Raw genomic sequence first — 23611 nt, 5'->3', positions numbered from 1 at the left:
TGAGACGGCGCATTTCCAAGCAGTCCTAGCGCCCACCGGATTATTTGAATGTGCGCAATGTCCGCACATATTTTTCAGCCGTGTGAACATGGCCTAATACTTTCTGCGCTGACATATGACTGAGGATATAGCAAATCTGTGGTGTTAAAGGGGTACTCCGGTGGAAAACATATTTTTTTAAATCAACTGGGGCCAGAAAGGTTAACAGATTTGTAAATTACTTCTATAAAAAAATCTTTATCCTTCCAGTACTTATCAGCTGTTGCATGCTCCTGAGGAAGTTCTTTTCTTTTTGAAGTTCTTTCCAGTCTGACCACAGTGCTCTCTGCTGACACCTCTGTTCATGTCAGGAACTGTCCAGAGCAGGAGAAAATCCCCATAGCAAACCTATGCTGCTCTGGACAGTTCCTGATAGAGACAGAGGTGTCAGAGAGCACTGTGGACAAGACAAAAAAGGAATTAAAAAAGAAAAGAATTTCCTCTGTGGCCTACAGCTGCTAATAAGTACTGGAAGGATAAATATTTTTTTTTAATAGAAGTAATTTACAAATCTGTTTAACTTTCTGGAACCAGTTCATAAAAAAAAAAAATTGGTGCTCTGCTGCTAGAGATGTTATCCCCTATCCAAAGGATAAAGAATAACATGTCTGATTGTGGGGGTCCCGCTGCTGTGGACCCACGCGATCTCTCTTGCGGCACCCCAGCCATCCGGTGCACGGAGGGAACTCAGAGAAGTGCTGGATGACTAGTGAACACAGCAGTCACACCTCCTCCCATAGACATGAATGGAGGGGGGGGGGGGGTGTCGTGACCTCACGATCAGAACTCCAGGCCTCTGTGACTAACGCCGCAGCGCCGGCCCGGAGATCGCAGGTGTCCCCACAGCCAGACCCCCCCCCCCTGTGATCAGACATGTTATCCCCTACCTCTGGTTAATAGATAACATGGGCGGAGTACTCCTTTAAACCCCTGGGAACAACACTGCCTGGCCTGACTCCCATCTGCTGCAGTGTTGTCAGGGGGAACAATCTGCACGTACATGTAACTATCTCTTTTTATTTGTAATTCAAAGTCTCCAAACTGTATCCTCCAGTTGTTGCAAAACTACAACTCCCAGTATGCCCGGGCATGCTGGGAGTTGTAGTTTTGCAAGAGCTGGAGGTCCGCAGTTGTAGACCATTAATCTACAGAATGCTTCTGCAGCTGTGACAAGTAAGGAGGGGACACATAATCCTCAACTTCTCCCTTTTTAGCCATTGGTCCTGCAGTTCCTGTCTGAGTAGTACAGGACAAAGGGGGAGACACTGAGCTCGGGGGGATGTATTGTGTTCCATGACCTGATTATCTTCATGTGAAAAGGCCCCATGTTGTGCTTCCTCTTCCCACATACAATGATGGAGGCCTCGTTCGTGCGGCAGAATTCCCGGGCGGAATAATCCTGCTCGGAAATTCCATTGCCGCAGAGTCCCATCGCTTTCAATGGGATTCTGCTGCAACGTGCACACGGCTGAAATCTTTCCTGTGTGTAAAAATTCAAGTTCCGACCTTCGCAGAAAGAATGGACGTCAGTGCATTTCCGAGCGGATTTCGCTGAAAGGACTGACGTCTAAGGAGATGGCGCATTTCCGGGCGGTCTTAGTGACGACATTTTCCAGCAGGACATTCCGCAAATATTTTACGTTGTGTGAACATAGCCTGGCACAGATTTAAATAGGTCAGTCAGTCCCTATTGTCACGCGAGTTTCGGCGCTAGTCTCGGGCAATGGGATTGCCACTTTTTATGTAACTGCATCCTGACGGTAACGGTTTAAAGGGGTACTCCCGTGGAGAATTTTTTTTTTTTTTTGTCTGGTGCCAGAAAATTGGAACAGATTTGTAAATGACTTCTATTTAAAAATCTTAATCCTTCCAGTACTTATCAGCTGCTGTATGCTCCAGAGGAAGTTATGTTCTTCTTTCCAGTCTGACCACAGTGCTCTCAGCTGCCACCTCTGTCCATGTCAGGAACTGTCCAGAGTAGGAGCAAATCCCCATACCAGTTCCTGACATGGACAGAGGTGTCAGCAGAGAGCACTGTGGCCAGACTGGAAAGCACTACACAACTTCCTGTGGTGCATACAGCAGCTGATAAGTACTGGAAGGATTATAAATAGAAGTAATTTACAAGTCTGTTCAATTTTCTGGCACCAGTTGATTTAACATAAAATATGTTTTTTTTTCCAGTGGAGTACCCCTTTAAGGGATCGCATCTCACCTCATGTCCGTACCTATTTTGCCCAAAACATATTGAAAAAAAGGTTTCCTCTCCCCTCTGTAAACATCTAAATATGGATGGTAATAGGAAGTGGGGGTTATAGCTATAGTGTCATTATTGTAAACGTTTTGCCCGTTGCGAGCGTGAGTAATAGCCGGCTGAAGAGCGAGGCTGCGCGCTTCACTCCCCGGCTGACTGTCAAATCCGACTTCTGCCCTCCATAGACTATAATGAGGTGAATCAGTCTGATTGAGCGCCCGGCTGAAGGATATAGCGCAGTGTTTCCCAACCAGTGCACCTCCTGCTGTTGCAAAACTACAACTCCCAGCATGCCCGGACAGCCGTTGGCTGTCCGGGCATGCTGGGAGTTGTAGTTTTGCAACAGCTGGAGGCACACTGGCAAGCCTCTCCTGCCCATTCGTTGTCAAAGTGCAGCAATCGTCATCAATCTACAGCGCTGTGACCGGTCATGTGACGCGGCCCCGATCTCTTCTGGTCATGCAGTGATCACATGTCCCTCCATGCCGTACTGTGCAGCAACCTCCTCCGCTAGATTCTGAGCTTTGATCTTTATCAGTAGAGACACTAGGACCTCCATGCCTTTCCTGCAAATAAAAACAAAATGAAAAAAAAATAAATAAATAAGTTAAATGGGCATTGTCATTTAAAAAAAAATAATGATATGTCGTGAAGTTTTGATAGGTCAGGGTCTTATTGTTAGGACCCTGACCGATCAGTAGAAGAGGGCACTTAGCGTGACTGAGGTGGTCTCATAATGTAAGTCTATGGGATGGACTCTCACATAGACCCAGAAAGGGGGAGCAATAGGGCACGGCTGTCTGCTTCTCTCATTTTTGTGATAGTTCGGGGTCTGAACACTCAGACCTTGGCTGATAAAAAATGTGTTGATATTTCCTAGAGCGTTTCCCAACCAGGGTGCCTCCAGCTGTAGCAAAACTACCTTTATAATAAGAACACTTTAACACCTTTAAAGGGGTTCTCTGGGGAACTAAACCCATAGGTAATCCTTTCCCTTTCATCAACTTATTTAATTGTCTAAATATTCACTAGGTATACAGACTAGGGATCGACCGATTATCGGTATGGCCGATATTATCGGCCGATAATCACGATTTTGGGCATTATCGGTATCGGCAATTACCTTGCCGATAATGCCCCGTCCCCCCCCGACCCACCGTAGTGCTGGGCGGTATACCGGTATGAACCGGATACCGTTTTTTTTTTTCTCCCACGGTATGGATTTTTGCCCATACCGCTATACCGGTTGGGCCCCTCCCCCACCCTCAGAGTCAATTAAAAAAATTTAACTTACCCGTAATGGGGGTGGTCCGGGCCATCCATCCTTCGTGTAGTGTCCGGCGGCATTCTGGGTGGAGGGTGAACCGGTCCGGGCTGTCCTTCTCCGGGGGTGCTCTTCTCCACTCCGGGCAGGCTCCGGCCTAGTACGCTGCATAGACACCGCTACGCCGTGACGTCAGGTGCGTTGCTGCGCACGGGCGTCACTGCGCAGCGGCGTCTGTGCTGCGTTACTAGGCCGGAGCCTGCCCGGAGTGGAGAAGAGGACCCCGGAGAAGAAGTACAGCCCGGACAGGTTCACCCTCCACCCGGAATACCGCCGGACACTACAGGAAGGATGGATGGCCCGGACCACCCTGACAGGTAGGGGGAGAGAAGCGGGTGGTGGCGGCGGCCTATGACACCGCAAAAGCCACTGCAGTGCATTGATTTAAAGCGCCCGCTTTAAATCAATGATCTGCAGCGGTGTCACAGGGGGATAAATAGCCGGAATATCGGTATAAGTTATCAGCTATCGTCCCTAAAAAACTGATATCGGTCGATCCCTATACAGAGCAGTTTCCTCTCTTTTGTTGTCATGCATGAAGTGAGGGAATGACATCATGCAGCCGTCCACTATGTCTTTGTACAAATCCCTCTCTGAAAGCAGCCCCCACCTTCCTGAGATACACAGGCCATATGGTTTCTACCGTGCACTGATAAATCATGCTCCGTTCAGCTGGAAGGTGTATGCAGCCTTAGCCAATCTGACACTGAATTTGAGGGTGGGGGCTGCTCTCAGAGAGGAAGCTGGCAGGCAGAGAAGAGCTGCAATGATTGCTAGGAGATATAGGGAAGGATGGCAAAGAATATCAAGCAGCCAGTAAAGACAATAGGGGCCATGGGAGCCATGCATATCAGGCAGGATGGTTTACCGAGAACATATCCAGGTAGTGTGGCGCTATTTAGTTCAGTGTATTCAATCAAGAGATTACAAGTAATAGTCTCCTATGGGGATTAAAAAAATAGTGTAAAAAAAATGTGTAAAAAAAAATAAATAAATTTGAATAATCCCCCCTTTTCCACTTTTCAAATAAAATAATGTAAACTAAAATAAACGTATTATTGCTGTGCGTGTAAATGTCCGAACTATTAATATAATAATTAAACCACACAGTCAATGGCGTACACGTAAAAAAAAAAAAACATCCGGATTTGCAGATTTTTGTCACTTCCTATACCAAAAAAAAACAACTCATAATTGATCAAGAAGTTCCAACATAAAAAAAAAAGGTACAATTAAAACTACAGTTCACGGCGCAAAAAAATGACCCCCGTATATGGGAAAATAAAGTTATAGGGGTCAGAAGAGGATTTTAGACATGCAAATTTTTGTACAAAAAGTTCACATTTTTTTTTTTTTTAAAGTAGTAAAATAAAACAAAACCTACCGTATTTTTCGCCCTATAGGACCCTATATGCCATAAGACGCACCCAATTTTAAAGGTGCAAAATCTAGAAAAAATAGATTCTGAACCCAACAGTGGTCTTCAACCTGCGGACCTCCAGATGTTGCAAAACTACAACTCCCAGCATGCCCGGACAGCCGAAGGCTGTCCGGGCATGCTGGGAGTTGTAGTTTTGCAACGTCTGGAGGTCCGCAGGTTGAAGACCACTGGATAGGAGATAATACTCAAGTGTCCCCGGACCCGTCACCGCTACCCTGGATGTCGCTCCATCGCTGTCGCTGCGTCCCCTGGGTGTCCCCGACTCTCCGGACGTCTTCTTCCCCGGGATCCTTGCTCTCCGTCGCAGTCATCACGTCGCTATGCGCGCCGCTCCTATTGGATGACGGGTCGGCGTACGTGATGACATCGAAGGAGAGCGCCGGCCATGCAGGGGATCCCGGCACGGAGCAGACACCGAGGAGGCAGGTAAGGTCCCTCCCGGTGTCCTGTAAGCTGTTCGGGATGCCGCGATTTCACCGCAGCGGTCCCGAACAGCCCGACTGAGCAGCCGGGTTAGTGTCACTTACCCTTCAGACGTGGCGGTCAGCTTTGATCGCCGCGTCTGAAGGGTTAATACAGGGCATCACCACGATCGGTGATGTCCTGTATTAGCCACGGGTCCCGGCCGTTGATGGCCGCAGGGACCGCCGCAATAGGGGTGTGTATTCGCCGTATAAGACGCACCAACTTTCCCCCCCCCCAGTTTTGGGGAAGAAAAAGTGCGTCTTATACGGCGAAAAATACGGTATATAAATTGGGCATCCTTGTAATTGTATGGACATACAGAATAAAAGATATGGTGTAATTTTTACCGAAAAGTGCACTGTGTAGAAACGGAAGCCGCCAAAAATGGTGGTTTTTTTTTTTTTTTTTTGTGTGATGTAATGAGTAATATTACAAAGTACAATTGGTGGCGCAAAAAAACAAGCCCTCATATGGGTCTGTAGGTGGAATATTGAAAGCGATGTGGATATTAGAAGGTGAGGAGGAAAAAACTAAAGTGGAAAAATGAAATCTCTGCATCCTTAAAGGGGTACTCCGGTGGAAAACTATTTTTTTTTTTTTTTATCAACTGGTGCCACAAAGTTAAACAGATTTGTGAATGACTGCTATTAATAAAATCTTAATCCTTCCAGTACTTATCAGCCGCTGTATGCTGCAGAGGAAGTTGTATTGCTTTCAGGAATTATCTGTCTGACCACAGTGCTCTCTGCTGACACCTCTGTCCATGTCTGGAACAGGATATGTTTGCTATGGGGATTTGGTTGTACTCTGGACAGTTCCTGACATGGACAGAGGTGTCAGCAGAGAGCACTGTGGTCAGACGGAAAATTATGCCAGAAAGAAATACAACTTCCTCTGCAGCATACAGCGGCTGATAAGTACTGGAAGGATTACGATTTTTAAATAGAAGTAATTTACAATTCTTTTCAACTTTATGGCACTAGTTGATTTAAAAAAAAGTTTTCCACTGAAGTACCCCTTTAAAGGGGTACTCCGTTGGAAACATTGTATCCCCTATACAAAGAATAGAGGATAATATGTTACATCGCGGGGTTCCACCGCTGGTGACCCCCCGCGATTTCCTGGTCGGCAGTAGTGGCGTCCGGAACACGGAAGCTTGAAGCTTCAGAGTTCATGGTGTCATTCATGTCTATGGGAGGGGTCGTGACTGCTAGTGCACAGCTCTCATGCCTCCTCCTGTAGAAGTGAATGGAGGGGGTGTGGTGGTCTGCATTACCAGTCATCGGGCACGGAGCAGAGTTCGCTACATACACCAGATGTCTGGGGTGCTGCAGCGAAAATCGGATGGGGGACAAGATGTTTCCAACAGAGTACCCCTTTAAGGGGTTAAGTCTAGCAGTGTACACACAGAGGAGTCCTGAAATGTACCAGTGCTTACGTGAGATCACACCACATGGACAGCGGTCACTTACCTGTCGTTCAGCTTGTGCAGTGCGTGGACGCAGTTTGCCAAGTGTTTGCTGAAATTGCCCAGTCGTGTTAGTGTCGCCCCACTGCCGAGCCCCCTGAACCAGCTTTGAGGGAGACATTCGACTATCTGCAGAGAAACAAAGCCGAGTTACCCACAAGCACTTAAATGGTGTTTCCCAACAACGGTGCCTCCAGCTGTTGCAAAACTACAACTCCCAGCATGTCATCTACACTGCTCAAAAAATAAAGGGAACACTAAGATAACACATCCTAGATCTGAATGAATGAACTAATCGTATGAAATTCTTTCCTCTTTACATAGTTGAATGTGACAACAAAATCATCACAAAAATTATCAATGGAAATGAATTGTATCAACCCATGGAGGTCTGGATATGGAGTCACCCTCAAAATCACAGTGGAAAACCACATTACAGGCTGATCCAACTTTATGTAATGTCCTTATACAAGTCACAATGAGGCTCAGTAGTGTGTGTGGCCTCCACGTGCCCGTATGACCTCCCTACAATGCCTGGGCATGATCCTGATGAGGTGGAGGATGGTCTCCTGAGGGATGTCCTCCCAGAGCTGGACTGAGGTGGTGGATGGTCTCCTGAGGGATGTCCTCCCAGACCTGGACTAAAGCATCCGCCAACTCCTGTAGACGTTGGGCCCTCATACCACCCTCATGGAGTCGGTTTCTGACCATTTGAGTGGACACATGCACATTTGTGTCCTGCTGGAGGTCATTTTGCAGAGCTCTGGCAGTGCTCCTCCTGCTCCTCCTTGCACAAAGGCAGAGGTAGCGGGCCTGCTGCTGGGTTGTTGCCCTCGTACGGCCTCCTCCACGTCTCCGGATGTACTGGCCTGTCTCCTGGTAGCACCTCCATGCTCTGGACACTACGCTGACAGACACAGCAAACCTTCTTACCACAGCTCACATTGATGTGCCATCCTGGATGACCTGCACTACCTGAGCCACTTGTAGACTCAGTCTCATGCTACCACTAGAGTGAAAGCACCACCAGCATTCAAAAGCGACCACATCATCAGACAGGAAGCATAGGAACTGAGAAGTGGTCTGTGGTCACCACCTGCAGAACCACTCCTTTATTGGGGGTGTCCTGCTAATTGCCTATAATTTCCACCTGTTGTCTGTTCCATGTGAAATTGATTGTCAATCAGTGTTCTTCCTGAGTGGACAGTGGGATTTCACAGAAGTGTCATTGACTTGGAGTTACATTGTGTTGTTTAAGTGTTCCCTTTATTTTTTTTGAGCAGTGTATTTAAAAAAAAACGTACCCGTCCAGTACTTATCAGCTGCTGTATGCTCCAGGTCTGACCACAGTGCTTGCTGCTGCCACCTCTTTCTGTATCAGGAACTGTCCAGAGCAGGAACAAATCCCCCATAGCAAACCTCTTCTGCTCTGTACAGTTCCTGAAATGGACAGAGGTGTCAGCAGAGAGCACTGTGGTCAGACTGGAAAGAACTACACAACTTCCTGTGGAGCATACAGCAGCTGATAAGTGGAGAACCGACGCCACTCTTCCCTGCCATCCAGCAGCGAGCGGCAGGCATTACCTTGTGACACTTGTTCACCAGCTCGGAGTCCGGCTCGGAGTTGAGAAGAACCAGGATGAGGTAGCGGTTCAGCATCTTGTCCAGGCTCAGCTCCTGTAAGATTTCTTCCTGAAGGAAACCATCCCATAGTAGAATATTCCCAAACAACTGCAAAGAAAAGCAAAAGGCGTTTAAAAGAATAATAATGCCGGCCGATCCTAAAGCATCACCCCTCTACAATTGGCCATACCCCCATTAATGACCGAACAGTGTCAGAGTAAAAACACACAAGATGATGGGTGCAGTCGGCCAGTCACCGGCAAACTTGTGTGATGATTGGCAGCTGCATTTTAGTCACCTGACCCTGACCGCTTGTGTGCTGGCATGTCTTCTGGTATATCCTAGCAACATGTCAGAAGTTTTGATCAGTGGAGATCCCAGGCACCGGCAGGAACAGGCAGTAGAGGTAGGGCACCGTCACTTAAAGGGGAACTCCGGAGGGAAAAAAAATATTCAAATCAACTTTTGACAAAAAGTTACACAGATTTGTAAATTACTTCAATATAAAAATCTTAATCCTTCCAGTACTTATTAGCTACTGTATGCTCCACATGAAGTTGTGTAGTTCTTTTCTGCCTGACCACAGTGCTCTCTGCTGCCACCTCTGTCCGTGTCAGGAACTGTTCAGAGCAGGAGCAAATCCCCCCCTGCCTCTGTCCAGTTCCTGACATGGAGAGAGGTGTCAGCAGAGAGCACTGTGGTCGGACTGTAAAAAACTACAAAACTTCCTCTGGAGCATACAGCAGCTGATAAGTACTGGAAAGATTAAAGGGGTTGTTCACGAATTTTTATTATTATTTTTTTTTTACATAAATATATAATCAACTGAATCCAGAAAGATAAACACAATTGTAAATTATTTCTATTAAAAAATCTTAATCCTTTCAGTACTTATGAGCTACTGAAGTTGAGTTGTTCTTTTCTTTCTAAGTGTTCTCTGATGACACCTGTCTCGGGAACTGTCCAGAGTAGAAGCAAATCCCCATAGCAAACCTCTTCTACTCTGTGCAGTTCCCGAAACAAGCAGAAAGGTCAGCAGAGAGCACTGTTGTCAGACAGAAAAGAACAACTCAACTTCAGCAGCTGATAATTATTGGGAGGCTTAAGATTTTTTAATAGAAGTAATTTAGAAATCTGTTTAACTTTCTGGAGCCAGTTGATATATATAAAAAAAAAAAAGTTTTTTCCTGGATAACCCCTTTAAGATTTTTATATAGAATTAATTTACAAGTCTGTTGTAGCAAATTGTAGTACCATTTGATTAGATTTTTTTTCTGAAGAGTATCCCTTTAATAAAAATACGGTATATGAAAACTTTTGGTCATAGACATATCAAAAGTTTTGATAAGTCAGGGTCTGAGTGCTTAGACCCACCCCAACCAATTATAGATAGACCCGGGATGAGTGCACGCTAAATGCGTTCTCTCCTGACCCAGAATGCAACACTATGAACTGTCTCGGTCCCATAGACAGAGGGAGCGGAGAAAGAAGTGATCCTCTCTTTGCTCATTTTAGCAGCCTCTAGCAGGTCTCTAGAACAGGTAACATAAATAATGGTAACGCCCTCTTGTCAATTTATTTATACATTTCCAGGAGGAATAACAGAGGACTGATTCAACACAGCACCCTACAAAAAAATATACTCCAGAATTCTTATATTAGGTAATAGGATAACAAATATGTCTGGAAGGGGGACAGATCCTCTGTGACAGTGTTCCCCAACTATGATGCCTCCAGTTGCTGCAAAACTACAACTCCCAGCATGCCCGGACAGCCTTCGGCTGTCCGGGCATGCTGGGAGTTGTAGTTTTGCAACAGCTGTCAAAATGCTGTCTCAGTTTATACCCAAAACACCCATGTGCATGCCTTGTACCACATTTATTATGGTGTTTTAGACACTTTTTGCACTTCACTATATGAGGGGGAGTGGCTTAGAAGTAGGAGGCGGGGCTAAACGGGAAGCTGGCATAGTATAAAATACACCAGTGTCAACACTTTTTCCCCAAAATACTTCGGCAATCTCCGGTTATTTGCCATAGCGCTGTATTGAAGGGGCGTGTTGGCCGCCGCTTCGTTTGGTAGTCGACACGCGCTATCTGGCCGGAAAGCCGGGGCCCCATACGGGAGCGGTCGGACCCCCGCGATCTGAAACTTAGGATAGGGGATACGTTTTCCAGTACTGGAATACCCCATTAGTCCAGTGTAGAAAAACGTATCCCCTATCCTAAGGATAGGGGATAAGTTTCAGATCACGGGGGTCCGACCGCTGGGACGCACCGTGATCTCCCGTATGGGGTCGCTGCTCAGAGAGCACGTGTCGACCACCACACGGAGCAGCGGCCGACACGCCCCCTCAATACAGCGCTATGGCAAATCTGGAGAATGCCGAAGGCAGCGTTCTGGCTCTGCCATAGCGCTGTCGGCCGCCGCATTGTGCGGTGGTAGTCACGTGCTCTCTGGGCAGTGAGCCGGGGCCCCCTACGGGAGCAGTCGGACCCCACGCGATCTGAAACTTACCAGTATTGGACTACTCCTTTAAGCCCTGTTCACACTGTCATCGTGGTTCCTGGGTTAAAAGAAGCCAAGAGGATAGTGCTGGACCGGTCACACGGAAAACGCCAGCAGCGCCCGACGGATCTCACGGGCCTATAATAAGGTCTGCTGGGTTCTGTCATGGCATATCTTGGTTTGACAGGAAGAACAGCATTACATGGTGCCTTATTGATGAAACTACCGACGGAAACTCTGACTGTAGTGTGAACAGGGTTGGGTTCACACCACGTTTTTGCTATACAGTTCCCGTTTCAGGTTTTTGATAAAAAATGATTCCTCAAACCCGGACTTAACTGTATCAAAACGTGTACAAATTTTAATCCGTATACGGTTTGAAAAATGATGTCCGGTTGCATCCGTTTTTTACTTTTCACTCCATTATGAATAAAGTTTCACTTGTTTGATTGAAATTCCAAGAAAAAAAAAACTGTGCAAAGTCAAAAACTATTTGGTGAAAACCAGATGGAACTGTACGCACATACGGTTCTGTACGGTTCCCATTGACTCCCATCTTAAAAAATAAAAACGGATATGGTTTCAATACGGTTTTTCACCTGGACCAAAAACCATGATAGGTTATGGTTTTGGGTACGGGGGGAAAAAAAACCTGACAAAACAGTACAGGAGGCAAAACTGACACAACCTGATGCATCGTTTGGCATACGGATTTCAATGGAGAGTCAATGCATACGGTTTTCAAGTTGAAACGTATACGGGAACATGCAGACAGACAACATAATAACCTACCTTCACAGCCGACCAGAACTGTCTCTCCTGAAATGTAGAATGAGCAGAACTTCTGTCCTCTAATAATCTGGAACAACAAATGACACCAAAAGCTTAGTCTTCCATGGTTACAACCCAGACCGAGACACTATTCTAGTCACCACCGTATGTCAGCCAGGGAATTAGTCATGACCAAGCAGGTGTGCTGCCGCTACATTCATTTGGGGGACAAGGGACCTCCATTTTTGTGATGGTGTGGATCTCATGGCTCGGACCCTCACCAATTTTAAACGTAGATACGGTATAGTGGCGGTAAAGTTTCTGTATAGTCTTGGGATAACCACCTAAAAATAGGCACTGTGGGGGAGATTTATCAAAACCTGTCCAGAGGAAAAGTTGCTGAGTTGCCCATAGCAACCAATCAGATCACTTTCATTTTTCAGAGGCCTTTAGGCCTCTGAAAAATGAAAAAAAGCGATCTGATTGGTTGCTATGGGCAACTCAGCAACTTTAGGCCTCTGAAAAATGAAAAAAAGCGATCTGATTGGTTGCTATGGGCAACTCAGCAACTTTAGGCCTGTGAAAAATGAAAGAAGCGATCTGATTGGTTGCTATGGGCAACTCAGCAACTTTAGGCCTCTGAAAAATGAAAGTAGCGATCTGATTGGTTGCTATGGGCAACTCAACTACTTTAGGCCTCTGAAAAATGAAAGAAACGATCTGATTGGTTGCTATGGGCAACTCAGCAACTTTAGGCCTGTGAAAAATGAAAGAAGCGATCTGATTGGTTGCTATGGGCAACTCAGCAACTTTAAGTCTGTGAAAAATGAAAGAAGCGATCTGATTGGTTGCTATGGGCAACTCAACTACTTTAGGCCTCTGAAAAATGAAAGAAGCGATCTGATTGGTTGCTATGGGCAACTCAGCAACTTTAGGCCTGTGAAAAATGAAAGAAGCGATCTGATTGGTTGCTATGGGCAACTGGACAACTTTCCCTCTGGACAGGTGTTGATAAATCTCCCCCTGTAGATTTGTAAATTACTTCTATTAATAAATCTTAATTGTTTCAGTACTTGAAGCTGCTGAAGTTGAGTTGTTCTTTTCTGTCTAACTGCTCTCTGATGACACCTGTCTCGGGAACTGTCCAGAGTAGAAGCAAATTCCCATAGCAAACCTCTTCTACTCTGTGCAGTTCCCAAGACAGACAGAGGTGTCAGCAGAGAGCACTGTTGTCAGCAAAGAAGAACTCAACTTCAGCAGCTGATAATTATTGGAAGGATTAAGATTTTTGATTAAAAGTAATTTCAATTTTTTTCCTGGAATACCCCTTTAAAAGAGAAGTATCATGTACAAATGGGGGCGTGTGAGAGCCAAGGCCCCGTCCAGGAGATCGCAGGGGGGTCCGAGCGGCCGGACCCCCCGTGATCTAAAACTTATCCCTTATGCTGTACAGAGCCTCCATCAACTGGTGTCCAAAGGAGCAGCTAACCCTGGTACAGGTAAAGAGTACAGAACGTGTAATACCTCCCTGTATTGTAGGGGGTGCTACCAGACACCAGTCACTGCATACACTTCAGTAATACAGGTAAAGAGTACAGAACATGTAATACCTCCCTGTACTGTAGGGGGCGCTACCAGACACCAGTCAGTGCATACACTTCAGTAATACAGGTAAAGAGTACAGAACATGTAATACCTCCCTGTACTGTAGGGGGTGCTACCAGACACCAGTCAGTGCATACACTTCAGTAATACAGGTAAAGAGTACAAAACATGTAATACCTCCCTGTACTGTAGGGGGCGCTGCCAGACACCAGTCAGTGCATACACTTTAGAAATACAGGTAAAGAGTACAGAACATGTAATACCTCCCTGTACTGTAGGGGGTGCTACCAGACACCAGTCAGTGCATACACTTCAGTAATACAGGTAAAGAACATGTAATACCTCCCTGTACTGTAGGGGGCGCTACCAGACACCAGTCAGTGCATACACTTCAGTAATACAGGGGTTTTACCAATGCATGTCCAATGTTTACCAGTGAATGTATCACAGATCTGGACTGTCTGTAGTATTGTATGTTGTGTCTGGTTACAAGTTACATTGGTCTAGAAAAGGCCAAAAATATTGTAAAAACTGAGGCTATTGTAAGATGAGGAACCACTGTATGGACTTTTTGTCCTTGGGTATCCCCAACGGTCAGCTGACTGAAGGAACTGTGTGGTCTGGGAAGGGCTGCATCACCTTTACCAGGCACAGATGTGTCTAGTATCATAGCACTCACACCCCTTACATCATGCCTGATGTTAGTGACACTTTTTGGTGTCATTTGACCACATGATACATTTATTTTAGGTTGCCGTACCTCTTGGGATAGAGAGGAATGAATACATCATCTTCTATGGATTTCTTTAGTCTTGAAACCAGACAAGTGACCAGACCCTAAAACATTGAAGACAAGCGCTGAGGTTATACATTCCAGTGAGAAAAACCATAAATATCGGCCTCCCCCTTGTGTCAGTTAGTATGGCCCATCCTGAGGATACCCTACCGATGTAATGGAAGGGTCCATTACTCACTTCTCTTAAAAGGGGAAACCAATTTTTATTTTTAAACAAACTGGTGCCAGAAAGTTAAACAGATTTGTAAATTACTTCTATAAAAAAAAAAATGTTAATCCTTCCAGTACTTATTAGCTGCTGTATGCTTCACAGGAAGTTCTTTTCTTTTTGAATTTCTTTTCTGTCTAACCACAGTGCTCTCTACTGACACCTCTGTCCATGTCAGGAACTGTCCAGAGAAGGAGCAAATCCCCAGAGCAAACCTCTCCTGCTATGGACAGTTCCTGACATGGACAGAGGTGTCAGCAGAGAGCACTGTGGTCAGACAGAAAAGAAATTCAAAAAGAAAAGAACTTCCTGTGAAGCATACAGCAGCTGATAAGTACTGGAAGGATTAAGATTTTTAAATAGAAGTAATTTACAAATCTGTTCAACTTTCTGGCACCAGTTGATTAAAAAAAAAATATAATTATAATAATAATAATAATAATAATAATAATAAATGTATTCCTCGGGAGTACCCCTTTAAGGGGCTGAACTATAGTAGACACAGGTTCACATTCATGGATTTTTTCTGGATCAGCTGATCAGTGATGGTCCTAATGGTGGATCAACCAATCACACCCCGATGGACCATTAATCTCATGGACATATCCCATCATCTCACCTGCACAGATGCGTTTTTCTCATCTCCCAGGACATGTGTTTTGCAGAAATGCACCAATCGGCCAGTCTGAACAGACGACATGGGATCCCACACATTCTCCACAAGTCCTAAAATATATGAGAAGATAGTAATAGGAAAAGATAAGTGATGTATGCACACAGTGACCTCACCAGCAGAATAGTGAGTCCAGCTCTGGGGTATAATACAGGATATAACTTAGGATCAGTATAGGATAAGTAATGTAATGTATTTACACAGTGACCTCACCAGCAGAATAGTGAGTACAGCTCTGGAGTATAATACAGGATATAACTCAGGATCAGTACAGGATAAGTAATGTAATCTATGTACACAGTGACCTCACCAGCAGAATAGTGAGTACAGCTCTGGAGTATAATACAGGATATAACTCAGGATCAGTACAGGATAAGTAATGTAATGTATGTACACAGTGACCTCACCAGCAGAATAGTGAGTCCAGCTCTGGGGTATAATACAGGATATAACTCAGGATCAGTATAGGATAAGTAATGTAATGTATTTACACAGTGACTCCACCAGCAGAATAGTGAGTACAGCTCTGGAGTATAATACAGGATATAACTCAGGATCAGTACAGGATAAGTAATGTAATGTATGTACATAGTGACCTCACCAGCAGAATAGTGAGTACAGCTCTGGAGTATAATACAGGATATAACTCAGGATCAGTATAGGATAAGTAATGTAATGTATGTACACAGTGACCTCACCAGCAGAATAGTGAGTACAGCTCTGGAGTATAATACAGGATATAACTCGGGATCAGTACAGGATAAGTAATGTAATGTATGTACATAGTGACCTCACCAGCAGAATAGTGAGTACAGCTCTGGAGTATAATACAGGATATAACTCAGGATCAGTATAGGATAAGTAATGTATGTACACAGTGACCTCACCAGCAGAATAGTGAGTACAGCTCTGGAGCATAATACAGGATATAACTCGGGATCAGTACAGGATAAGTAATGTAATGTATGTACATAGTGACCTCACCAGCAGAATAGTGAGTACAGCTCTGGAGTATAATACAGGATATAACTCAGGATCAGTATAGGAGAAGTAATGTAATGTATGTACACAGTGACCTCACCAGCAGAATAGTGAGTACAGCTCTGGAGTATAATACAGGATATAACTCAGGATCAGTACAGGATAAGTAATGTCTGTACACAGTGACCACACCAGCAGAATAGTGAGTACAGCTCTGAAGTATAATACAGGATATAACTCATGATCAGTACAGGATAAGTAATGTAATGTATGTACACAGTGATCTCACCAGCAGAATAGTGAGTACAGCTCTGGAGTATAATACAGGATATAACTCAGGATCAGTACAGGATAAGTAATGTATGTACACAGTGACCTCACCAGCAGAATAGTGAGTACAGCTCTGGAGTATAATACAGGATATAACTCAGGATCAATACAGGATAAGTAATGTAATGTATGTACACAGTGACCTCACCAGCAGAATAGTGAGTACAGCTCTGGAGTATAATACAGGATATAACTCAGGATCAGTACAGGATAAGTAATGTAATGTATGTATACAGTGATCTCACCAGCAGAATAGTGAGTGCAGCTCTGGAGTATAATACAGGATATAACTCAGGATCAGTACAGGATAAGTAATGTAATGTATATACACAGTGACCTCACCAGCAGAATAGTGAGTACAGCTCTGGAGTATAATACAGGATATAACTCAGGATCAGTACAGGATAAGTAATGTAATGTATATACACAGTGACCTCACCAGCAGAATAGTGAGTGCAGCTCTGGAGTATAATACAGGATATAACTCGGGATCAGTACAGGATAAGTAATGTAATGACATTAATGACCCCACCAGCAGAATAGTGAGTGCAGCTTTGGAGTATAATACTTGATGATTAATGTAATGTATGCATAAAGATGATGAAGGAGATATAAAAGGACATGGTCTGATATAGATCCATGTATCATATTTTCTCACCTATTACTTTAGGTATCACCGTCTTCTCAATGACTGCAGTCAACACTTTATGATCTGGGTCGTCCTCCATGTTTTCATGGTCAGTTTTGCTAAAGCAGAAATCATCCAGGTCACGATACCAAGACATCTGCTCAAGCTGTGTGGAGTCCTAGGCCAAGAAGAACAAAGATCAACCATGGCAGCTCATAGAATAAGTAGTGCAGGAAGCTGTGATTTAAAGAGTACCTGTCACCAAACTAAACTTAATATATTGTTCCTTATGTAATTATAAGACACTTTGCTATTTACTTGCTGTTAAAATTCTCAGCCTATAAGGTTTTTAATGTAATTGAAAAAACAGCCACTAGGTGGCTCTATTCTGTTGCCTGCCACAAGTCAAACAGTTTGGTCTCTTCCCGGCCTGGCAGTTAGTTTGGTCTCCTCCCGGTTTGGCAGTTAGTTTGGTCTCCTCCCGGCCTGGCAGTTAGTTTGGTCTCCTCCCGGCCTGGCAGTTAGTTTGGTCTCCTCCCGGCCTGGCAGTTAGTTTGGTCTCCTCCCGGCCTGGCAGTTAGTTTGGTCTCCTCCCGGCCTGGCAGTTAGTTTGGTCTCCTCCCAACTTGGCAGTTAGTTTGGTCTCCTCCCGGCCTGGCAGTTAGTTTGGTCTCCTCCCAACTTGGCAGTTAGTTTGGTCTCCTCCCGGCCTGGCAGTTAGTTTGGTCTCCTCCCGGCCTGGCAGTTAGTTTGGTCTCCTCCCGGCCTGGCAGTTAGTTTGGTCTCCTCCCGGCCTGGCAGTTAGTTTGGTCTCCTCCCGGCCTGGCAGTTAGTTTGGTCTCCTCCCGGCCTGGCAGTTAGTTTGGTCTCCTCCCGGCCTGGCAGTTAGTTTGGTCTCCTCCCGGCCTGGCAGTTAGTTTGGTCTCCTCCCGGCCTGGCAGTTAGTTTGGTCTCCTCCCGGCCTGGCAGTTAGTTTGGTCTCCTCCCGGCCTGGCAGTTAGTTTGGTCTCCTCCCGGCCTGGCAGTTAGTTTGGTCTCCTCCCGGCCTGGCAGTTAGTTTGGTCTCCTCCCGGCCTGGCAGTTAGTTTGGTCTCCTCCCGGCCTGGCAGTTAGTTTGGTCTCCTCCCGGCCTGGCAGTTAGTTTGGTCTCCTCCCAACTTGGCAGTTAGTTTGGTCTCCTCCTGGCCTGGCAGGAGACCAAACTCAGGAAGTGTATGCGCAAAAAAATTCCAAAGTCCAAAATAGCATATTTTTGGTCACTTTTTATATCAGGAAAAAAATGAATAAAAAGCGATCAAAAAGTCCGATCAATACAAAAATGATACCGCTAAAAACTTCAGATCACGGCGCAAAAAATGAGCCCTTATACTGCCCCATACGCGGAAAAATAAAAAAAGTTATAGGGGTCAGAAGATGACAATTTTAAACATGTTAATTTTCGTGGGTGTAGTTATGATTTTTTTCCAGAAGTGCGACAAAATCAAACCTATATAAGTAGGGGATCATTTTAATCGTATGGACCTACAGAATAAAGAGAAGGTGTCATTTTTACGGAAAAATTTACTGTGTAGAAACGGTAGCCCCAAAAAGTTACAAAATGGCGTTTTTTCTTCAATTTTGTCGCACAATTATTAATTTTTTTTTTGTTTCAGCGTAGATGTCTGATGTCATTACAAAGTAGAATTGGTGGCGCAAAAAATAAGCCATCATATGGATTTTTAGGTGCAAAATTGAAAGGGTTATGCTCTTCAAAAAGGTAAGGAGGGAAAAATATGAAAGTGGAAAAAACGCTCGGTCCTTAAGGGGTTAAAGCTCAGAAAAAAATTTCAAGGGCAGGAGGGTGTTAGGAAGAGTTAGGGAATAGAATCGGAGTTAGTTTAGAAAATATGGTTTGATGATAGGTACTCTTTAAAGTAGGGATCAAACGATTATCGGTATGGCCGATATTATCGGCCGATAATCACGATTTTGGGCATTATCGGTATCGGCAATTACCGGTAGTTTTGCAACAGCTGGAGGCACACTGGTTGGGAAACACTGCTTTAAAGGGGTACTCCGGTGGAAAACTTTTATTTATTTATTTATTTTTTAAATCAACTGGTGCCAGAAAGTTAAACAGATTTGTAAATTACTTCTATTAAAAAAATCTTAATCCTTCCAGTACTTATTAGCTGCTGAATACTACAGAGGAAATTCTTTTCTTTTTGGAACACAGAGCTCTCTTCTGACATCACGAGCACAGTGCTCTCTGCTGACATCTCTGTCCATTTTAGGAACTGTCCAGAGTAGAAGAAAATCCCCATAGAAAACATATGCTGCTCTGGACAGTTCCTAAAATGGACAGAGATGTCAGCAGAGAGCACTGTGCTCGCGATGTCTGCAGAGAGCTCTGTGTTCCAAAAAGAAAAGAATATCCTCTATTGTATTCAGCGGCTAATAAGTACTGGAAGGATTAAGATTTTTTTAATAGAAGTAATTTACAAATCTGTTTAACTTTCTGGCACCAGTTGATTTAAAGGGGTATTCCAGGCAAAAACTTTTTTTTATATATATCAACTGGCTCCGGAAAGTTAAACAGATTTGTAAATTACTTCTATTAAAAAATCTTAATCCTTCCAATAGTTATTAGCTTCTGAAGTTGAGTTGCTGTTTTCTGTCTAACTGCTCTCTGATGACTCACGTCCCGGGAGCTGTCCAGCTCCTATGGGGATATTCTCCCATCATGCAAGGAATATTCTCCCATCATGCACAGCTCCCGGGACGTGACATCATCATTGAGCAGTTAGACAGAAAACTTCAGAAGCTAATAACTATTGGAAGGATTAAGATTTTTTTATAGAAGTAATTTACAAATCCGTTTAACTTTCCGGAGCCAGTTGATATATAAAAAAAAGTTTTTGCCTGGAATACCCCCTTTAAATAAACAAAAAATAAAAAAGGTTTTCCACCATAGTACCCCTAATTAAAGGAACACCCTACTGACACACTTTGTTATGCTTAGTGAGGGCTTGGGGGGACTGAGAATGACGCACCCATTACTGGTGGTTTATATATCCGTGTCATGCATGTAGTAAACGTAACGCAGGATCATTCTTTTGTGTACTGTTTCTTTAATGGTGATATCTAAGCACTCGGTCTAACAGAAATGACATGATAATGTAACGCTACCTCCAGAGGATTCCAGCCTATTAACTGCGCCCTGACCAGGGGGCGCAGCAGTTTGGGAATACATAAGCTGATGTAGGCATTGTGATACGTCTCCGGGAACCGCTCTCTCCACTCGTGGAACTTGCCCAGGATATTTTTAATCTGGCAGAAATCCTCATGGACGTCTTCAAAGAGGGGTTTACATAGGAAGAGGACATCCTCTGTAGAAGAGAAAAGGTTCTAAAATTGTAAAAAAAATTATAATTTTGCTATTGCACTCCTTATGGTAAATGAAAAATCTTTCTAACGTACTTTGTTTAAAAAAAAAAAAAAAAAAAAAGACGTTTTCTATGTCTCATTTGTGTTTAACGACGCAGGACGTATATTTACTCATATTGGGTGCCATCAATGGCCGGGACCCGTGGCTAATACCGGACATCATCGATCGTGGTGATGCCTGGTATTAACCCCTTAAGGACCCAGCCATTTTACACCTAAGGACCCGGCCATTTTTTGCACATCTGACCACTGTCACTTTAAACATTAATAACTCTGGAATGCTTTTAGTTATCTTTCTGATTCCGAGATTGTTTTTTCGTGACATATTCTACTTTAACTTAGTGGTAAAAATTTTTGGTAACTTGCATCCTTTCTTGGTGAAAAATCCCAAAATTTGATGAAAAATTTGAAAATTTTGCATTTTTCTAACTTTGAAGCTCTCTGCTTGTAAGGAAAATGGATATTCCAAATATTATTTAATTTTATTCACATACACAATATGTCTACTTTATATTTGCATCATAAAATTGACGAGTTTTTACTTTTGGAAGACACCAGAGGGCTTCAAAGTTCAGCAGCAATTTTCCAATTTTTCACAAAATTTCCAAAATCACAATTTTTCAGGGACCACTTCAGGTTTGAAGTGGATTTGAAGGGTCTTCATCTTAGAAATACCTCACAAATGACCCCATTATAAAAATTGCACCCCCCAAAGTATTCAAAATGACATTCAGTCAGCATTTTAACCCTTTAGGTGTTTCACAGGAATAGCAGCAAAGTGAAGGAGAAAATTCACAATCTTCATTTTTTACACTCGCATGTTCTTGTAGACCCAATTTTTGAATTTTTACAAGGGGTAAAAGGAGAAAATGTATACTTATATTTGTAGCCCAATTTCTCTTGAGTAAGCACATACCTCATATGTCTATGTAAAGTGTTCGGCGGGCGCAGTAGAGGGCTCAGAAGGGAAGGAGCGACAAGGGGATTTTGGAGCGTACGTTTTTCTGAAATAGTTTTTGGGGGGCATATTGCATTTAGGAAGCCCCTATGGTGCCAGGACAGCAAAAAATACCCACATGCCATACCATTTTGGAAACTAGACCCCTTGAGGAACGTAACAAGGAATAAAGTGAGCCTTAATACCCCACAGGGGTTTCACGACTTTTGCATACGTAAAAAAAATTTCACTAAAATGTGTGTTTCCCCCCCAAATTTCACATTTTTGCAAGGGTTAATAGCAGAAAATCCCCCCCAATATTTGTAACCCCATCTCTTCAGAGTATGGAGGTACCCCATAAGTTGACCTGAAGCGCACTACGGGCGAACTACAATGCTCAAAAGAGAAGGAGTCATATTTGGCTTTTTGAGAGCAAATTTTGCTCGGGGGCATGTCGCATTTAGGAAGCCCCTATGGTGCCAGAACAGCAAAATAACCCCCACATGGCATACCATTTTGGAAACTAGACCCCTTGAGGAACGTAACAAGGGGTACAGTGAGCATTTACCCCCCACTGGTGTCTGTCAGATCTTTGGAACAGTGGGCTGTACAAAATTTTTAATTTGCGCAGCCCACTGTTCCAAAGATCTGTCAGACACCAGTGGGCTGTAAATTCTCACTGCACCCCTTGTTACATTCAGTGAGGTGTGTAGTTTCCGAAATGGGGTCACATGTGGTTTTTTTTTTGCGTTTGTCAAAACCGCGGTAACAACAGGCAACCCAGTGCAAATCGCCTCAAATGTACATGGTGCACTCTCCCTTCTGAGCCTTGTTGTGCGCCCCCAGAGCACTTTGCGCCCACATATGGGGTATCTCCGTACTCGGGAGAAATTGCGTTATAAATTTTGGGGGGCTTTTTTCCCTTTTACCTCTTGTCAAAATGAAAAGTATAGGGCAACACCAGCATGTTAGTGTAAAAAATTTATTTTTTTACACTAACATGCTGGTGTAGACCCCAACTTCACCTTTTCATAAGGGGTAAAAGTAGAAAAAGCCCCCCAAAATTTGCAAGGCAATTTCTCCCGAGTACGGCGATACCCCATATGTGACCCTAAACTGTTGCCTTGAAATATGACAGGGCTCCGAAGTGAGAGCGCCATACGCATTTGAGGCCTGAATTCGGGATTTGCATAGGGGTGGACATAGGGGTATTCTACGCCAGTGATTCCCAAACAGGGTGCCTCCAGCTGTTGCAAAACTCCCAGCATGCTTGGACAGTCAACGGCTGTCCGGCAATACTGGGAGTTGTTGTTTTGCAACAGCTGGAGGCTCCATTTTGAAAACAGTGGCGTACCAGACGTTTTTTATTGGGGAGGGGAGGGGGGCTGTGTAGGGGTATGTGTATATGTAGTGTTTTTTACTTTTTATTTTATTTTGTGTTAGTGTAGTGTAGTGTTTTTAGGGTACAGTCACACGGGGGTTACAGCGATTTTCCCGCTGCGAGTTTGAGCTGCCGCGCAAAATTTGCTGCATCGCAAACTTGCAGCCTGATACTCACTGTAAGCCCCCTGCCCATGTGAATGTACCCTGTACATTCACAAGGGGGGGACCTCCAGCTGTTGCAGAACTACAACTCCCAGCATGCACAGTCTATCAGTGCATGCTGGTAGTTATAGTTTTGCAACAGCTGGAGGCACACGGGTTGGGAAACACAGTTAGGAAACAGACAATGTTTCCCAACCAGTGTGCCTCCAGTTGTTGCAAAACCACAACTCCCAAACATTCTCAGGCATGCTGGGAGTAATTAGTTCGGCAACATCTTTAGAGCCAGATGTTGCCGAACTACAACTCCAAGCATGCTGGAGTTGTAGTTTGCAACATCTGGAGGACTACAGTTTGCAGACCACTAATACAGTGGTTCCCAATCTGTGCCCTTCCAGATGTTGCAAAACTACAACCCCCAGTATGCCAAAACTGTCCAGGCATGCTGGGAGTTGTAGTTCTGCAACATCTGAAGGGCCAGATGTTACAGAACTACAACTCCCAGCATGCCTGGACAGTAAGGGCATGCTGAGAATGTGTAGTTTTGCAACATCTGGAAGGGCACAGTGGTCTCCAAACTGTGGACTTCCAG

The 23611-nt window shown here is 44.3% G+C and overlaps 1 protein-coding gene across 1 annotated transcript in view; it reads right to left on the bottom strand.

The window, feature by feature from the left end:
* Positions 1-2620: 2620 nt before the first annotated feature.
* GCFC2 (GC-rich sequence DNA-binding factor 2) overlaps positions 2621-23611 on the bottom strand; it is a 48248-nt gene continuing 27257 nt past the window's right edge. The window contains exons 11-18 of the mRNA XM_056563856.1: positions 20283-20482; positions 17145-17292; positions 15122-15228; positions 14259-14335; positions 11915-11981; positions 8576-8722; positions 6996-7120; positions 2621-2859 (exon numbers count right to left, since the gene is read on the bottom strand). Of these exons, the coding sequence (XP_056419831.1) occupies positions 2751-2859; positions 6996-7120; positions 8576-8722; positions 11915-11981; positions 14259-14335; positions 15122-15228; positions 17145-17292; positions 20283-20482 (980 nt within the window). The 3' untranslated portion in view covers positions 2621-2750. The remainder of the gene's footprint in view (positions 2860-6995; positions 7121-8575; positions 8723-11914; positions 11982-14258; positions 14336-15121; positions 15229-17144; positions 17293-20282; positions 20483-23611) is intronic.

This window comes from Hyla sarda, chromosome 3 (assembly GCF_029499605.1).
Source record: "Hyla sarda isolate aHylSar1 chromosome 3, aHylSar1.hap1, whole genome shotgun sequence".
Classification (NCBI taxonomy): domain Eukaryota; kingdom Metazoa; phylum Chordata; class Amphibia; order Anura; family Hylidae; genus Hyla; species Hyla sarda.
Note: the sequence above shows the minus strand (reverse complement) of the source record. Positions and strands in the feature narration are given on the sequence as shown.